We start from the raw sequence: 17,683 nt of genomic DNA, 5'->3' as shown, positions 1-17,683 counted from the left end.
CAATTTTTTCTAATGAAGAAAACAGCATTTTTTGTCTTTCATTTCTTTGCTATTTATCTGATTAAGTATCTTCATATTCATGTTGCATCCAAAAGTCACAGTAAAAGAACGTTTGAAGTAACAGCTATTTTGATTCATCATATATTCTGATTAAGTTTAATTGTAATCCATGATAATTATTCTTTTTTACATTTTTTCATCCTGTATATGGCCCAAACCTATTTAAGAAGCTGAATAATTAATTAGATTTAGAGTACTTTGACCAATCTAAAGGACTTACAGCTGCTGATGATTTCCTTCAGTGCTATAAACACCACTGAGTTACAGCTAAAATCTGAGGTACAACACTATCAGCTGTTCACCACCAAATAAAAGCCACCTCATGCTTGATTTTTCAGGGTTGTCACCATTTTTACCTCTTTGTGTTTTAAACATCTCAATGCAGTTGAAAGGCATTGTAGTGGTAACAATTTGCTGGTGTTTCCCTGGGCGTGCTGTGCGTGGTTAAAATGGCATTTAACCAAATGCAGCAGCACTGTTTTCAGAGATTAAGGTGAGCTACAGGTGAAATTCCACCTCATCTGACATCAGACAGTCCTGTGTCTCCAGTGCCACCATGGCAGTAGTTCATCACCTCAGCTAAGTGTTGGGGTTTGCTTTTACAGGAGGTTAAATGTATTAATATTTTAATCTTAATATTTCATTCCACTTCACAGCGTCCATTCTTTCCAGGGTTGCCTGTGGGGAAAGCAGGTTTTTCTTGCTCTCTTTGAAGTAACAACTGCATTTCACCTTTTGCCTTTACCTCTTACACCTGAGTTTTGAAAACCTCCTGTTTTCTGTAAATCTGACTGTTTTCATTTAGTCTTTCAACTCTTTCACAGGTTCTCTTGTCCTCTTCTTCTCCCACGTTTGTTTCTCCTTATTTTTAGTCTGGCTGTGCCTTCCCTCAGGTCCTTCCTGCCTGACTTGCTGTGTAAGAAAAAAACCCCACATCCTTCCCAGAAACAGTCATGTCTCACCCCTTTTCATTTCCTTCTCCACACCCACATTTTCGTGCAGCCACAAGGAAGAGCTGCAGAGTTTTGTTCTTCCAAGCAATTTTGTTCTCCCCAGAGCGAAGGGTGCCTGATCTTTCCGAGTGGGTTGCACATGCTCCGTTTGGCAGGGACATTGCAATCCAGATGGAACATCCCTGGTGGACAGGACAGGGCATTTGCCAAGAGATACTTTCCAGGGACATATGACTTGATGAAATTTTGGCAAACTTTCGTAGCAAAAGGTTATGCTTTTATATTCTTTTGTAGAAGAATCCTTCTCCCACGTATTTTAGATTTCAGGCCCAAAACATGACCGTATTATATCTTTTCAATGTGTTGAAAAATATTTCAAGAGGCAGAATTATATCACCTTCTTAATACCCCTTTTTAAAGTGATCTAAACAGCTTAAACTAAAATAAAAATCATTTTTCAGATATTTACCCCCTAGAGTTAGGCTTTGGGAACCACAAGACAAACAGTGTAGATAGATAGACTTATTTGTGTGAAACACCATTATCTTCAAGAACTGAAAGAGGGGAAATCTAGGTCCAACATGTGAAAGAAATTCTTCCCTGGGAGGGTGGGGAGGCCCTGGCACAGGGTGCCCAGAGAAGCTGTGGCTGCCCCATCCCTGGAAGTGTCCAAGGCCAGGTTGGATGGAGCTTGGAGCAACCTGGGATGGTAGAAGGTGTCCCTGCCCATGGCAGGGGGTGGCACTGGATGATGTTTAATGTCTCTTCCAACCCGAACCATCCTGGGATTCTGTGATTTTAACTGTACAGGGACCCATAGAGTTTCTGGGATCTTATTGCATCCTTTGTTCTTGAAAAGCCAAAGAGTGGGAAGTTGTTTCTTGCATGTAGTGGAGCACCCCACAGGCTGCAGGGAAGATGTGCTGGAAGCTCCAGCAGCTTTGTGAGAGCTATGAGCCTGCAGGATGTCACTGGGAACACGGAGCTTTTTTAACTCATTTGATGAGTGCAATATAGAGCAAGCCTGGCAGCTCTGTTACAGCCTGGAGCAGAGCAGAGGTCAGGGATCTCTGCCTTACAGCTCTGGGTTCTTCCAAACTCTTGGCACCTGAACACCTCATACCCGGCCCAGCTCTGCGCCCAGGGCAGGACTTTCACAGCACCCCTCGGCGTAGGGCACTGCCCAGTCACACACAAACCTGCCCTGGCTGACAGACAAATCTGAGCTCTCTGCACAGTTCCTGTGGCTGCAAGCTGGGACCTCACTCCTGAGCAGGAGTCGTGATTTAGGAAGGTGCAGCCTGCAGCTGGAGGTGGAATCCCTGGATGTGTGGGTGCACTGAGGTTTTAGGAAGGCAAGCTGAGCTGCCTGTTCCTGCAGCAGCAGCTGATTTGTTCCCCTGTTTGCCAGGAGCCTTTGCCCCGTTGGGGGTTGTTTCATGGATGAGGAGGAGGTAACAGGCGCCCAGTGTGGAATCACTGCTGCAGCTTTCCTGCAGACAAACACCTGACTCTGCTTAGCAGGGCTCTCTGTGGGCTTTGATCTTCATTTCACTTTAGGAGAAGTTTTTTCCAGTAATAGGAACCTTGATACCTGTGGATTCTGGCCACGGGTGTGTCTTGTAACCGTGACATCCCGGTGGAGACCTGGGTGCAGACCTCTGCTTCACTCAGCAGCCAGGCCTGCAAGGGGGGAGAGGCAGAAAAACGGCATCATTCACACGTGGCACAGCTGCTACTTGAATAAACACTTTTTCTGAATATTTGCTTAGTTTTTGTGCGAAAACGCTGCTCAGGGTCTTTCTCATAACACATTTTGTCTTTGTAAATTATGCTTAAAGATTATTTTAATCACAGTCACGGCGGTGTGCTTTGGGAATTACTTTTTTTTAGTTGTGGTCAATGCTGGAGAGATAAGAAGAGATGAAAATTTTAAAAATAACTTTCAGCCTTGACATTTTGCTGTCAACATTGCATGTTCAGACGCACCCGTACTGCAGAGGCTGCAGAGCTTTACAGGTGCACCTGAGTTGCTCAAAGCATCAATAGCCCAGGGCAGAGACCGGAGCCATCCCTGAGCCAGCGTGGAGATGAGGAGGGATTTCAAACCTCACTACAAAATACTCAATAATTAATCTGCAGTGAGAATTTACTTGTTGTGACAGGAATATGTTACATAAGAGACGAAAGTTCTACTAATCTAAATGTAAATCATAGACCAGGTAAGGTGATTAAAAATGGGTTCCTGTGACCAGGTAGAGAAATCCAAAATGCTACATGTGTGTATTAGTCCAAGTTCTGAAAAAACGGGTAAAAAGGAGACCTTTTTATCCACAGAAATTCAATATATGCCCCCCGAGTAGGCAGAGCATGTCCAAAGTCACAATAGACATTGCTAAAGTCCTTCAGGTTTCTGCCAAACAGGACTAGCTCAGAAATCCATTCGAGGAAATTGTAGGGTAGAATAAGTATTTTAGAATGAGCCTGTAAACATAATTTAAATTTCTGCAGTTATTTTCTTAATGTTTTGCCTTTTCTACATGATATTATTTATGCAAGGAAGGTTTCTGCAAACATACTGAAATAATTGTTTGATTTGATTCTTGTTTTCTGTTTGTTTTAATTGGTATAATCTTTTTAGATCCTGCAGTTTGTTTCAAAAGCACAATTGTACATGAACAAGTATTTAGTAGATCAACTGTTTTAATTGATTTGAGAAATATTAGTCCAGGTGTCTTTAACCTGTATTACTGCACATCTTCCCTCTTCTTTTCCCTTCTGCTTCTGTAACAACAGCTTTCCTGAAAACAAAGCTGAGGAATAACTCAACCAAATATGATACAGAGTATTTCAACCAGAACACGCAACATACTGGGGTTCCTCTGTGTCTAAATTAATTAATTCTGCCGCTTTCATACAGAAAATTTACTGGTCTAGGGAGAAGAAAATATCAGTATTTCCTTCTTCTGTGGTCTGCACATCTGAATACTTCCAGATTAATTAGATTTGGGGATGGGTATTTGATGAACATAAAATCTTTTAACAAACAAAACAAACCTCCTGCAGACTGTTGAAAACTGTTGCCAAGTGAAAAAATTACACTTGTTGCACACTAGAACAACTATTCCTGACCTGATTCCCTGGCCAGGGTTTCAAAACCCTGGAGCAGACTGCTCCCATAACTAATTCCAGACTGCTTCCCTCACTTTACAGCATTTCTGCTGCTGAGAGTCTGTGATTACTGCAAGGAGACCCATTACTCTGGTTGCACAGAGGCAAATAAAACTTGACTAAGGACTTTTTAGATACCACCACAGCTGCACAGTTCAGGTGGTATATTGACTGAGAGAAAGGGTGGAAGCATCAAAAGTGATGCTTTCCTGATGGGATTAAAAAGAACACCCCGAAATCAGGGGGAAAGTGCCCAGAAGGACTGGACAGCATTGATGGCACTGTCAGGGACAGGCAGAAATGGGGCATCAGTGGCACAGTCAGCCTTGCAGCACTTTGGGCATCTCTCCACTCCCTTCCCAAAGGTCTGAAGCTGAACTTGTTTGGTTTTCATTGTTTCTTTCAATCCATGTCACCTACAGACAGCTCAGCACGTCGTAGTCTTGCCTATTAACTTTTATGAATTTAATTTCAATGTTATGTGTTCCATCCCTTCACTGCAGCCTGGAAATTTCCTTTGCCTCAGGACTGATTTCTAACCCACAATACAGAAGTTGTTTCTGCTGGTAAATTTGATTCCTCCTAACAATGGAAATCTTCAAATGAGAAAATGCAACTTCCTGCCTTGCTGACTTAAAACAACTGTTGTTATTATGACCAACAGAATTTGGCAACATATTGAAAATTTCCACAATCCTTTTATTCCTTTTTCATTTTTCCCCTCAATCACTTTCCCAAATCTGCATTCCGTTTCTGTTTATATGACATTTACAAAAACATCCACAGTTTTAAGGATTCTCCTTTTCCTCACTTTGAGAGCATGAGGGGAATTGTGTGTTTAAGAATTTCTGTGCCAGATCAGACAAATCTGACCCTGATTCAGTGTCCTATTTCCATCATGGCCAATCCTGTTTGCACTGTATGAGGAAAGGCCTCTGGTGCTGCTGCCCTGCTTTGTTCTCCAGTCTTTAGAGAACTCACATATATCAGAGATAGTATTTTTGCATTTTAAAGTGTCAAATTTTTGGTATCTGTAGCATCCTGCAGCAAAATGTTATAGAACTTTGTGCTGCAGGATGCTGGGGATATATTTAGAAATGCACAGAGTGTGTGTATGTAACTATGTAATCAGTTGGGGTTTTTTTCCTCTGGTTATTTGACATCTTTCTTCTCTCTGTCTTAGATATGCAAGTTCTGCCATTGACCATCCAGGAAACACATCCATGAGGAAGGTAATGATTTATAAATGTGCTTTAAATAAGCAAAAAGCTCCTCAACTGCTCAATTCACTGCCGTATTTTTTAAAGATGCTTAAGATATCCCAGATCTTGACATTTGTCTGTGCTGTGAAAGGGCTGAAAACAAAAATCCAGGGATAATTTCGATGTTGAGGAAATTGGCTGCTGCAACCACACCAGGCCAGTGTGTCTGCAGTAGTTTTAATTAAGTTTAGGAACCATGGTGTGTGTTCTGAGGTATGTGCTTGTTTGGGGAGGAGAATCACACACCTCGTTAGGCTGGAAGGCACGTCTGGAGGGAGGCTTACCCTGAAGGTAAAGAAAAGTTTTAAAACTCTTAGAATATTTAAATAGTACCAATACAATGATAGGGAGATTGGGGATTAGGATTTTCAGATATTTTTGTGGTACCAGCTTCAAGGCGCTCCATTTTCAATGGAAATAGCTGCACGTTGTTCTATTCTTCAGCATTTTGCAATTATTTGATACAAAGGACAAACAACAGAACCTTCATTTGTAGAATGTCCGTTCTTCATTCTGACTTAGCACTTTTTACACTGATTAGGTTGGACAGGGCTTGGAGCAAGCTGGTCTATGGAAGATGTCCCTGCCCCAGGCAGGTGCTGGAATGGGATGAGCTTTAAGGTCCCTCCAAACCCAAACCTTTCTGTGGCTGTAATGACTCAGTTCTAAGTAGTTTACCCTAAAAATTCCTGAGGTTTGAGCCAGTGGAGATACAAGCAACCCATTTTGCTTTCCATTTGGTGTTTCTGTGACAGCACTTCTCCTACCCACTGGTTACACTGAGATCTCCTTCATTTACTTTCATGTAGCATCCATTCAATTCTAGCACATTTTTTTAATTTCCACTGTGCTGGTTTTTGGGTGGGGGTGGCAGGGTGTGCATTCTCTCACTCTGGCCTTGTGTTGTGGTTTTGAGATAAGAATTGAAGTGCTGACAGCCCCAGTGAGTCCTCCCATCATCTGTCTGTCTCCCATAGCAACTCTGAGTCATTTGGAGTTGTGAGTTCTGACTGTTTTCTTACAGTGTTTGCCACCAAGTTAATTATATTATAGTGGTTCTTTTATCTCTCAGAATATGGAGCTTGAATTTTTACGTTAGCACTGCTAATTAACTACTGATTCCCAAGGTATTGCAAACCTTTCACTTTCTGGTTTCCTTGTTTTGAATGCATTCTATGTGTGCATAAACAGAACAGTAAGAATAATTAACTTCGCTTTTTAGAAGAAAGATATTTTTCATTTCAGAAAGATATTTTCAGCTCTCCCTGATTTGTCGTGCTTGTTTTTTTTATTATTTTTAAAACTATTATATTAAATGATGCATAGCAGTTTCTGGTGAGTATCTCCTCAAGATGTTTCATTTGTCACGCAGCTCTTTAAACTTAACCACATTTCATGATAAGGTTTTATTCCATCACTACGTTTCTCTAGCCTCAGTTGGGGAAAAATTTGGTGATGTCTTTTTCAGGAGCACACCTGCTTTGCCCTAATGCATTTCTCTGGAAAGAGGAACATTGAGCAGATTGTTTCAGCCCCAGCCACCACAGAACTCCAGTTGACACAACAGGGATGATCAATATTGCTGCTGTGATTTGCAATACATCAACAAAAACCCCCAGTGTTGCTGTGCACATTTGAGACTTTCTCTCAGACTTTTGCTGTTTCATTTCTGTATTTTGCTACATTTCCTCCAGCACAGGAGCATCAATCTTTGTCTTCTCCCGTGCTCAGAACAAAGAGACACGTTTGCAGAGATGATGTTAAATGGGGGAGATGTGCTGTGTCAGTGACACGCTGCACACACACTCCCTGAGCTATCCCTGCCGGAATTGCCACTTTTGTGTGGGACATTCCTGTCCTGGGGCTGGCTGGGAGAACAGGCTGAGGTCAGGAGAGCACAGAGAGCTGGTGCTCTCTGAGCCAGCTCCCTCGGGAGTCAGGGACTGCTGATCCCTGCAGTCCCCACAAAACCTTCCACGACATCAAGTGCCTAAATCACAAGAGGGTTATAAACAGGGCTGTGCATGTCCAAACCCACTCCTCCCTCTGCCACTTTCATTTAAAACAAAACTTTGTCTCTCTGGAGCTGGAGTCTTATTATCACCTGTTTGTTTTCTAGAGTTCTTAAGCATTTATATATTGGAGGCAAATCCTTACCAGTTTTTGAGTACCATCCCTGTTTTCAGGTTTAAATAAAGAGATGCTTTTAGGGTTTTTTTTTCAGAATCTGTAGCAATTTTCTAGTGCTGCCACAAAAGAAAGAAAGCATTTTTTTTTCTCCTGAGACTTATTATGTCAACCACCAACCCAAAAAACTTGTTTCTAAGGTAGGAAGAATGTGACTTCAACATGTCATTGAGCACAGGATTTTGCATATAATGTTTGTGGTGGATATTTCTTTTTGAATGCATATTTGTATAATTATTTCATTGATACAACAAACTTCAAATACCTGTCATTTTATTAGCTCATTCACGGGAGTTTATATCTTTAGTTTTCAAGCTACTGCACAGCTATTCATGCAAAGGATCCTTCATGGTTTCATAGCAATTTAAATTAAGATTTTTGTAAAACGGGATTTCAGTTTGCAGATCTAGAAGAGTGTTGTTTTCTTTATGATGTGGATGGCAGTAGTAAGAGGAAAATGACAGAAGGGAGATCCTGTGATAACTGCTGCTGTGATAACCCTGGAGATGGGAGTGAATGAAAGCTCTTACATGTTACTGCTGTTACCTTCACTGGTGTTTCATAATTGATTTATTTTTTTTCCTTACAGTCATTCCATTACGCTTCCCTCAGGGTAAAAAGCAGAAAATGGTCAAAAGGTAACTTCTTTCAGTTAACGTTTTGAAACTAGAAAATGAGGCTCCTTCTCTGATAATAAGTGATCAGTATCAATAGTTCAACTGAATTCAAATATTTCTGAATTCGATGGTAAACAACAAAGGAAAATACCAAATTAAAATACCAAAATAAATGTGTTGTAGGTATAATATTGCTTGGGTGAGTGGTAAAATTTCCTCTTCCTTAGGAAGAAGGCAGGCAGTATCTATGAGCAAATTGATGAGAACTTGCTTGTGGAACACCGCAGAGCAAAGGCTGGTGTTTTATGTTCTCTAAATTTCTTCCCTGCTTCACAGCTTTAGGACAAATGTAATTCCTGTAGCATCATAAACTTGATTTTTCACAGAAAAGAAAATGTCTGATATGTTAAGGAAATTTCCCACAGAGTTTATTTTCAGGAAAAGAAATGATACCATATTTATTAAAAACGTGATTTTATTAATATTTACAAGGCACTCTAAATTTTTAAGCCTTTCAATTAGGATTCATTGAAATAACACCAAGAAAAAAACCCCTATACCTGGTGCCTTTAACAGGATGCTGTAAAGTTAAAAGATTGTTGTTCACTTCAGGATAAAAATCATGTAAGCATGTGCATTGTTATGGAAGTGAACAATCTTTCTTTTTTATTGCTTATAAAAATTTGGTTTAAAAATTCCCATAATTTGACAGGGTTTCTGCTGCTAAAAGGAAGATATATGGAAAAATGTAGTGTTTTCATCTGTGCACAGATTGTGTCATATTCTGAGTTCCTGACTGAGGCTAAATAAATACATTTTTGCTTTGGAATGATGCTGCTGATCTTAATCAGAAAAAAATGCAGCCCTAAGAGGAATGAACCCTCTAGAGATTAAATAAAGCATTGCATAAACCAGACCCTTTTCATTTTGTGCTCACGCTGAAACCAAAATTGCAGGGCACTGTTGAGTTTGGAAATTGTTCGTTCCGAATCTGGAGAGGATTTGGCTTGGAGGGTTTTGAATTAAAAATCAGTGGTGTGTTTAAATGGAGCAGTTTCCCCCCTCTCACTGGGTGTCTGTGTCACCCCCGTGGTTTTCCCAGGGAGTTCCCTCTCCAGCGTGAGCAGGAGGCGCATTTCCTGCAAGGACCTGGGCCATGGGGACTGCGAAGGCTGGCTCTGGAAGAAAAAGGATGCCAAGGGATATTTCACCCAGAAATGGAAAAAGTACTGGTTCATTCTGAAGGATTCCTCCTTGTACTGGTACACAAACCAGAATGTAAGTACACACCATGCTTGGAGAAGACAAAAATGAAACCTTAAGCTTTATAATTCGTTTTACTAGTAAAGTCTTTCTACTGTGTGGTCGGATGAACTGCCACTTTAATTGCCAAGTCTGGGGCACTCTGGCTGGAAATATTTCAATTGAAATTATTTTTTAAAGTCTCCAAGTCCATGTTCAAGCCTAATAAAACAGCAGATGTTCATGGTAGTCTTTAAGAAGTGAATATGTATGTAGTTAATCCTTTTCCACAGATTTATTTGGACTAACACTCAGCTCTCCCCAGTTTGACTTGGGGGGGGATGTGTAAAGTGTAACCATTTGTGTTAGTTAAGCGTTATGTGCAGCAGATGTGAAAATCTGAATTTGTAAATCTCTTTATCTAAAAGTTATTTTCATATCGATGTTCCTCTTGCTTTTTGCAGAATTAGTCTGGAGTTTGCAGTTTTTCATGTGTAAAATGCTGCTCTTGGTGTAATTTTCCTGAAAACCACTGGGCCTATGCTGGTGCAATCTGCATAAATGTAGGGAAAATAACAGAGGGGAGAAGCCCAAAGTGGTTCAGTGCTGCTCTTCCGTTTGTGTGCAGCAGCCCCAGTGCTTGAGCTGAACTCTGCAGCCTGCTTTGGTTACTGATCTTTTACTCCATGTCTCCCATTTTCTTCCAGAGGACGAGCTTAGTAGAATAACTCTCCTCAGTTTTTGTGTTTTCTGTAGCCCAAGCCAGGGCTGTTGAGGCTGTGGGTGATCATGGCCCAGAGGTTTTGTGCTGTTTGACGTTGCCCGTGCCAGGTGGGGGGCTCTGGGTGTGTCCCCCTGACTCTCAGGCTGTGGCTCACAACCAAGCCATAATTCACTGTGCTCTTGCTAATACCTTTCAAAAACCTGACTGGTATTTATATGTCTCCCTGCTTTTCCTGCTGAATTGCTTCAAAAGAAGCAAAAAGTGACAGGATACATTTCCTGGTTATTACCTCTCCATTTAATCAGAGGTGACCTCGCCAAGGAATCTCCTCAGGGGCTGTCAGCAGGGCACGTGGTCTGACAACTGTGGCTTTAAAGAGAGACATCCACCAAACAGCTGTAAAATGTAGATTTATGATGAAGAATCTGAGACCTCTCCTCTGTTCAGGTGCTGTGTTTGGGGCTGGAAGGTTTTCTGTGATCTTCAGCAAAGGAAGATTAGGATGGCTGTGCCTCCTTTGAGAAATTACCAGTTTAGTTACCTCAGAAAGGTTACTGACATTGTGCGATGAATTGAATATTTCATAGTAAAAACAGTATGTGCAAAATACGTCCAGTATTTCCTTTGACTGGTCTACGTTCTTTGTACAAAACCCAAACAGCTGTTGCTCATTTCTCTCTTCCTTAATTCTATGTTCTTTTTCAACATCACTTTTTTTTCCCCTCATTCAATAGGATGAAAAAGCAGAAGGATTCATTAGTTTACCCGAGTTCAGGATAGACAGAGCAATTGAATGCAGACGAAAACAGTAAGTGATGATGCAATTATTCTTATAATAATGTTCTTGGAAGTTTGCTATACATAGTACTGAACACTTGTAAAGTCCAGAGAAGGAAGTTACTGAGAAAAACCTTGAACTCTGTAAATATATTATCATAGATCCACTTAAGCTTTTTCTCTTTACTGTAAAAGATACAATGTAATGTAAATTCCATTTACTGGATTAAAATGAATATAATAACTCTTTAGTCATCTTGCCAGATAGTCCAGTTACAGCTTCAGTTAAATAAGTAAATCAAAAAGCAATGAATACTTTAGTAAAGAGATAAAATTTTCTCAGGTTCAGTAGGGCCATATTTTCCCATAGGAAATATCATAACAAATATGATAGCAGGGGATGGTGAATATAATCTTAATTTTCTCTTTTATGGAGGAAGCTTTACATACCCAGTATTGTGTTGCTCTCAACTGCTAAAATATTTAGGTTCCATATGCAAAATGAACACTGCATAATGTGCATATTGCTACTTCTACATTCTGCTACACTAAAAAGCATATTGTAAGCTTTCCACAATTAAGGAATATTTAATAACAGACACTCTTTGGAAACTGCTTCCAACCAGTGTTGCAATTGCAATCAACAGGTTTAACAGAGCAATTCCAATGCTTTGAGAGTAGCACTTTGCTGGTATCTCCTGAATTATTTGCATTTGTCTTCTGTATGCTCTCCTACTTTTAACTAAGCATCCTGGATTTTTCCTGCGCTTTTCCAATGACTGAATGCAGTTTTGGTCTGAGGAAGCAAGCCTTACAACTATGAGCACATGTACAATAGAAATATTGAAGATATGAATTACAATAGAGACTGCTCATCAGAAAATCAAACCTCTTCAGTTGCCTGTTCTTGTCTGGGGATATTATTACTGTGTCAGAGAAGTACAAGACAGTGCAATTTATACTTCTATTTCTCCTTTCAGCTGAGGGTATCACTATAGAAATTAAACATGAGCTGAGCACTATAAATACCTGAGAGCGATGAGTAGATATTAATAATGATATTGAACAAAATACAGGAAAAATAATACCCTTTTGTTAGAATATAAAGCACTTAACAGATTTCAGTGAATTAACCAAGATCAAACAGAAGGTCATTGTGCACAGCTAGAAATAGCTTCCAGAGCTTTCCTCAAAGCATGAGAACACAATCCCTCAGAACTCAGCTTAGAGAAGGATTTCTGTAGGGTATATGCACAGGGAAAAGTCCGATTAACTAAAAGTTTGCACACGACTGAAAGCTGAGAACCTTCAGGCTTGGAATCCTTTCAAGAAGAGGCAGGTCCAGAGGTAAAAGTATAATGAAGACGTTAATAGTATATTCCCTTTTTTCCTGAGCTGAATTTCCATTTGATTTCTTCCCTCATGGACTACTGTTTATATATTTCCCCCATCACAAAAACTGCACCTTTCACTGGCCACTATTTCACCTGAAAGTGTGTGCAGTGAAATTCAGTATATCCAGCACGTGGGAATGCGGGCCCTGCCTGTGTCCAGCCAGCTCCAACCCACAGCCACTGTGAGCACATCTGGAAAGGACTCACCTGTCCTCTTCTGGATCATCCTACAAGGACAGGAGTGAGCATCACTCCATTGCCTGATTCCACAGAAAAGCCCAAATCACAGTGTCAGATTTCCTTCAGCTCTCCATTTTGGAGAGCTAAGGAAGAAAGAACATTTTGGAACTGTTCTGGTTTGGCCAAATTTAGAAGTATATCCTCTGAGAGAAGGCAGGTTACAACCACACCTCCCCCACCAGGTTTGGGAAAAAATAAATTTTCTTCAAAGGAAAGTGAAAGAGATAAAAACTATTTATTTAACAAACACACAGGAAGAGGATGATGATGCTAAATAATAAAACCTCCCTCTCTGCTGAGAGAAACCTGGGAAAATTTCAGAGGCCTTCCCTAGGTCTCTCTCTCCCCCTCCTTGGAGCTGGGACGGGGTGGTGGGCCCACCTCCAGGGCCAAGGCCTCGGTGGAAAGTCCTCCCAATGTATTCTGATGTTGAAACTGTCCAGCAGAGAAAAAAAAAAAAAGGAAAAAACAAAGTCCCAGGAAAACAAAAGTTCAACTCTCTGTCTCTCTCTGGAGAAAGAAAAAGGAGCTGAAAACCTGGCTGAAAGCAAGCAGGGTGCTTTCCCCACTCTCGCTCTGCTGCCGCAGCTGAGCACAGAGCCCTCGCTACCTCTGTGTCCTTGAAAACAAGGAAACAAACTGCTTAGAAAGTTCCCTCGCTTTTGTCTCTCCCCCCTCTCAGGCTCAGTTTAAAGGCACAGAAAGGCACAAAGTTATTTTCTGGGTGTGGGGCAGCGATAGGGGATACACATCACAAAGTCACCCCAAGACAGGAACCCAGTTTGGATTTCCTCTCAGATCTCTGTTCTTTTCAGAGCTATTGATGTGAAATGTTCAAACCCTTTTGAAACTAAAGGATTTGAACCCTTCCTGGGATAATTAATGGATTTCTCTCTCCCACTGTTCTGTTGGATGGGGAGTTCTGCTCCCCAGCCTGGCTGTTCCTGATGTCCATGGCACACAGTGATGGAATAGCCTTAAGAAAGAGTTCACAAGAATATATATAATTGAATGCATTATTCGGTATGGTTTGATGATTTGCCTCAGTAATGCATTTAATGAAGGTACCCTGATCATCACAGGAACCATGGCATTATCTCAGACTGGTTCAGCCCTCCGGGCTATAGGTGGACGTGCAATGACCTCGTCCCTGTGAAAGGAGGCTTTTTGCATTGGTGCTGAAAAACTTTCCACTGCTTTTAGGCAACACCTGCATCCTCCTGATTAAAAGTGATCATACAGTATGAGAAATTACAGTTATTTGACTTTGTATGCTGTGGCATGACATGAATATCATGTTATTTTCAAAGATACTGATAATCATAGGGCCCCACAGTGATGCTGATCCCCAACTATAAAAATTAATTGAGCTACAGGTATAATTAATCCTTATCAATTGGTGCTTTGCCTGAACCTTCAACAATTTCCACCTAGTGAAAATTTTCATTGCCTAGTTAATGCAAATTTGGGTCTTAAATTTATCAAGGATATGCCACAGTGTTGGCACTTCATATTGAAAGTGTGCAGTCAGAGCTCTACACAAATGTCATTGATGTAGTACAGGCAGACATGAAGGTATAGCTTAAATGTTCCTGCAGTTTCAGTAATTTTATTACTTCTGAAAAGATCTTGACAGTCTTTGCAGACAGCAAAGCCCCCTTGAGCCACCAGTGGGCCCCCACAGGGAAGAAACTTCCTGGGCTGTGTTAACTGGAGTGCAGCCAATGGACGAAGGGATTATCCCTTTAACTGGCACTCACTACACCACATCTTGATTATTGCAGCCAGTCTGGGGCCCTCCAAACCAAGCCAAATGTAAATATATAGATATCATTCTTCTGAATTATTCCTATTTATACATCTCAAATTGCTTCCCTGGAGATTCCAGTTCCTAATGCTAGGAATGTATCTAAACACTTCCCTAATAATAATCTTAGTGACACTGCTGGGAGATGAAGATGGATTTATTGTCATGTTTTGAAGCCCTGACACAGAACTGCAATACATTTAAATCACAAGTTTGCACAGAACTGGGATCTCCACTTCATACCAATAAAGACCTGTTTTCTGCAGTCTGCAGATATGTAACAGTGCAATACATTATTGCAGCTTTAATATTCACTACCTCAGGAAATTATCACAATATCAGGCAGAAAGACCTTAAGGAACATTCATATAGTAACCAATTAGAGCTGTTTGCAGGGACTTGGCACGTGGGAACTCCTTTGCAAAAGGAGCCAGACCTGCAGCATTTTACTGATTTACCCCTGACAAAATCCTTGCTCTTTCTGCATTTTATGACACTTTCACAAGTTCTGTAACAGTTGAGCCAGGAGCCCTGCAGACAGTGCCTGACCTGTTGCATAGCCCTGATCTCACCTCTCTGTGCTTTAACTGAGGCAGGGTTCCTGTGAGAATGTAATATTCTAATAATCATAGGATCCCAGCCTGGTTTGGGTTGGAAGGGACCTTCAAGATCATCCCATTCCACCCCCTGCCATGGGTAGGGACACCTTCCCCTAGAAGAGGATCCTCTAATCATAGATTTTATCACACTACAAGAGCACAGTGGAGCCAAATTAACTGTGTTCATCACACTAACTTGAACCCATTAACATTGACTTGAAACCCCAATATTGGCATTTGAATGCCTGTTTGTATTTAAATTTTCCGTCTAGGAAAATAATCCTATTTACAAGCAGAAACTCCACCATGTGATATTCTCTCAGGATTAGCCAAGAGGATTAGGATCTTTAGATCCACCACATAATCCTCTCCAATCCGAGCCAATCCCACTGGGAGATGGTTGGACAAGAGGAGCAGGAGAAGGTGCAGATGTTGCAGAGAGTTCAGACCAACAGTGTAACTATGCAGGAGTGTTTGTTGAATCATGATTTTCTATTTTGAGCATTAAAAATGTAGTACTGTAAGGAATTTCTGTTGCAGGTACAGTATTTGCTTAATCCCTGTGTAATTAAAGATGTCATGTACTGCTCTAACGCACGTGTCTAAAGACAAACACAAATCTATTTCACCTTTCTTACCCTCAGGCAGGCATCAGCTCTTTCCATAGGATCAGCTGGAGTTACTGGTACTCAGCTGGCATATGGGGTTTAAAAAGTTCCACTTTAAAAGCAGAAGACTAAGAACGATAAGAATTTGTGACACTAAAATCATATCACACTAATCAGTTAAAAGAAAGCATAAATTTGATCAGAGCATACCTAAAACTGCATTTATATAATGATCAAAAGAGAGATAATTAACAAGCTTGTGCCATCTAGTGGGCACCACGAATCCCTGGGTGGGATTTCACAGTCACTCGCTGCTTTTATTTGCGAAGTTCCAGCAGCCAGGGCAGTGAGGCTCTGCAGTGGAAATTATCACTGACCAGATGCCAAAAGAACACTTACATACCTTGACAGTCTCCTTTTATGGAATTTATTATTTAACGATAACCCTCTGTGCAAAGATAACCTTACCCTCATATCTCTAATCTCATGGAAAAGGAAACTGCACGAAAATACAACTCTGCTGTAGGACTTTTGTTAGGAAAGCTGTTGCTGGATGCATTTGTATTAATTATATTTATAAAAAAATCACGTGCCCAGGTGACGCTTCTTCAGCTTTCATCTTGTCTTTGAAAACTGCAGTAAGTCATAGTAATTAATAAAACACTCATTTGCATTTAAGCTATTAATAGTGGAAACGTTGCATCACAGGTTCTTCATAATTCCATGTGTAATGATTCCTAATCTAGTTCTTACCTCTGGTAATTACCATACAAATGTCAGTATTTTAACCTAAATGTTAGGAATGATAGTGTGGCATTTTTTTAACATTTGCCCGCTAATCAAATTAATAGTCTTTAATGCTGGGACCTTCTTGGTCTCCTGGATAGCAAAACTCCTTTTCATTATACCCACACAAAAAATTCGTAAAAATTGTAATTATTGTTCTTAGCAGTTTTCAACTGCCCAGCCAAGGGAGAACTCAGGGATTAGACCACATGAAAGCATTAATAAAAACCATTATCTGTGAACTATAATCACCCATGCAATCTGATTATTATCCATTATTCCAGTGATTCTAGCTCAACTTGGCAGCACTCTGTATTTCTCTTTGTAAAACACAGAACAGTCATCTAAATATATCAGAAGGGGGGGGGGGGGGGAATCAAGCACTTATCACTTTAGCTGATCTTTGGAATACAACTAAGATGTACTTGAATATACTCAGCAAGACTTTCAAATTCACCCAAGAATTTTTTAGATGTAGAACATCAGTGGTTACCAAAAGGATTTGTATTTTTAAATCATTCAAGGGGTTTTTAAATTTTTGCAAAGTATGAGGCTCACAAATGTGGATGAAATCAGATCAGGAGGAATCCATCTATAAGTTTAGGCAGCAAAATTCAGACTGAAGATTACAAATGCCTATGAAACCTGTAACATGCTGAAGATCATAGAGCAGGACAGTCTGGTGTATTTGTAGACAAATTGCTTGAAAGAAAAGGTGGGTTTTATCCTTTGTGCTCTTTTTATAGTGCCTTCAAAGCATGTCACCCCAAAATAAAGAGCTTCTACTTCGCAACCGACTGCCTTGAAGAGATGAACAGGTGAGTTATGTGTCCTCTTTGTTGTGGGATGTTCTTTATCCTGGTGCTTCAATATTTCATCTCACACGGGAATATTCTCCTGGAGCCTGATGAAGTGCTGGCTCACGGTGTTCTCAGGAATTAGTCTTCCATTAATTTCAGTTAATGCATTACATTCTGTGATCACTTTGCTGACATTTCCTGCCATGACACAGTCCTGCAAAGGAAAGTTACTTGTGTTGGTCTCATCAGTGTTAATTAGTATTTTTTCTTTTGTTAATGGCCTTAAGGTTTATCACCCTTGTGACATGTTGTTGGTAAAGCCTGGAAGTCTTAGTGGGATCCGTGTTTCTGGTATATAAAACAGTGTACCCATACCAAAGCTCGTAGGGATGGTGGGACATATGTGTGTGTGTATATATTCCCTTCCAATCCCGAGAAAAACCCAACACCACCGAG

The 17,683-nt window shown here is 40.6% G+C and overlaps 1 protein-coding gene across 2 annotated transcripts in view; it reads left to right on the top strand.

The window, feature by feature from the left end:
• The window catches only part of LOC104691305 (connector enhancer of kinase suppressor of ras 2-like), a 174,426-nt gene that overhangs the window by 135,555 nt on the left and 21,188 nt on the right, over positions 1 to 17,683 (top strand). For both annotated transcript variants that reach the window (XM_020584773.2, XM_010402748.4), the window contains exons 16-20: positions 5,368 to 5,416; positions 8,223 to 8,271; positions 9,353 to 9,528; positions 10,951 to 11,024; positions 17,174 to 17,245. In XM_020584773.2, the coding sequence (XP_020440362.1) occupies positions 5,368 to 5,416; positions 8,223 to 8,271; positions 9,353 to 9,528; positions 10,951 to 11,024; positions 17,174 to 17,245 (420 nt within the window). The remainder of the gene's footprint in view (positions 1 to 5,367; positions 5,417 to 8,222; positions 8,272 to 9,352; positions 9,529 to 10,950; positions 11,025 to 17,173; positions 17,246 to 17,683) is intronic.

Source organism: Corvus cornix, chromosome 4A (assembly GCF_000738735.6).
Source record: "Corvus cornix cornix isolate S_Up_H32 chromosome 4A, ASM73873v5, whole genome shotgun sequence".
Classification (NCBI taxonomy): Eukaryota; Metazoa; Chordata; class Aves; order Passeriformes; family Corvidae; genus Corvus; species Corvus cornix.
This window is presented reverse-complemented; position numbering and strand designations above follow the sequence as displayed.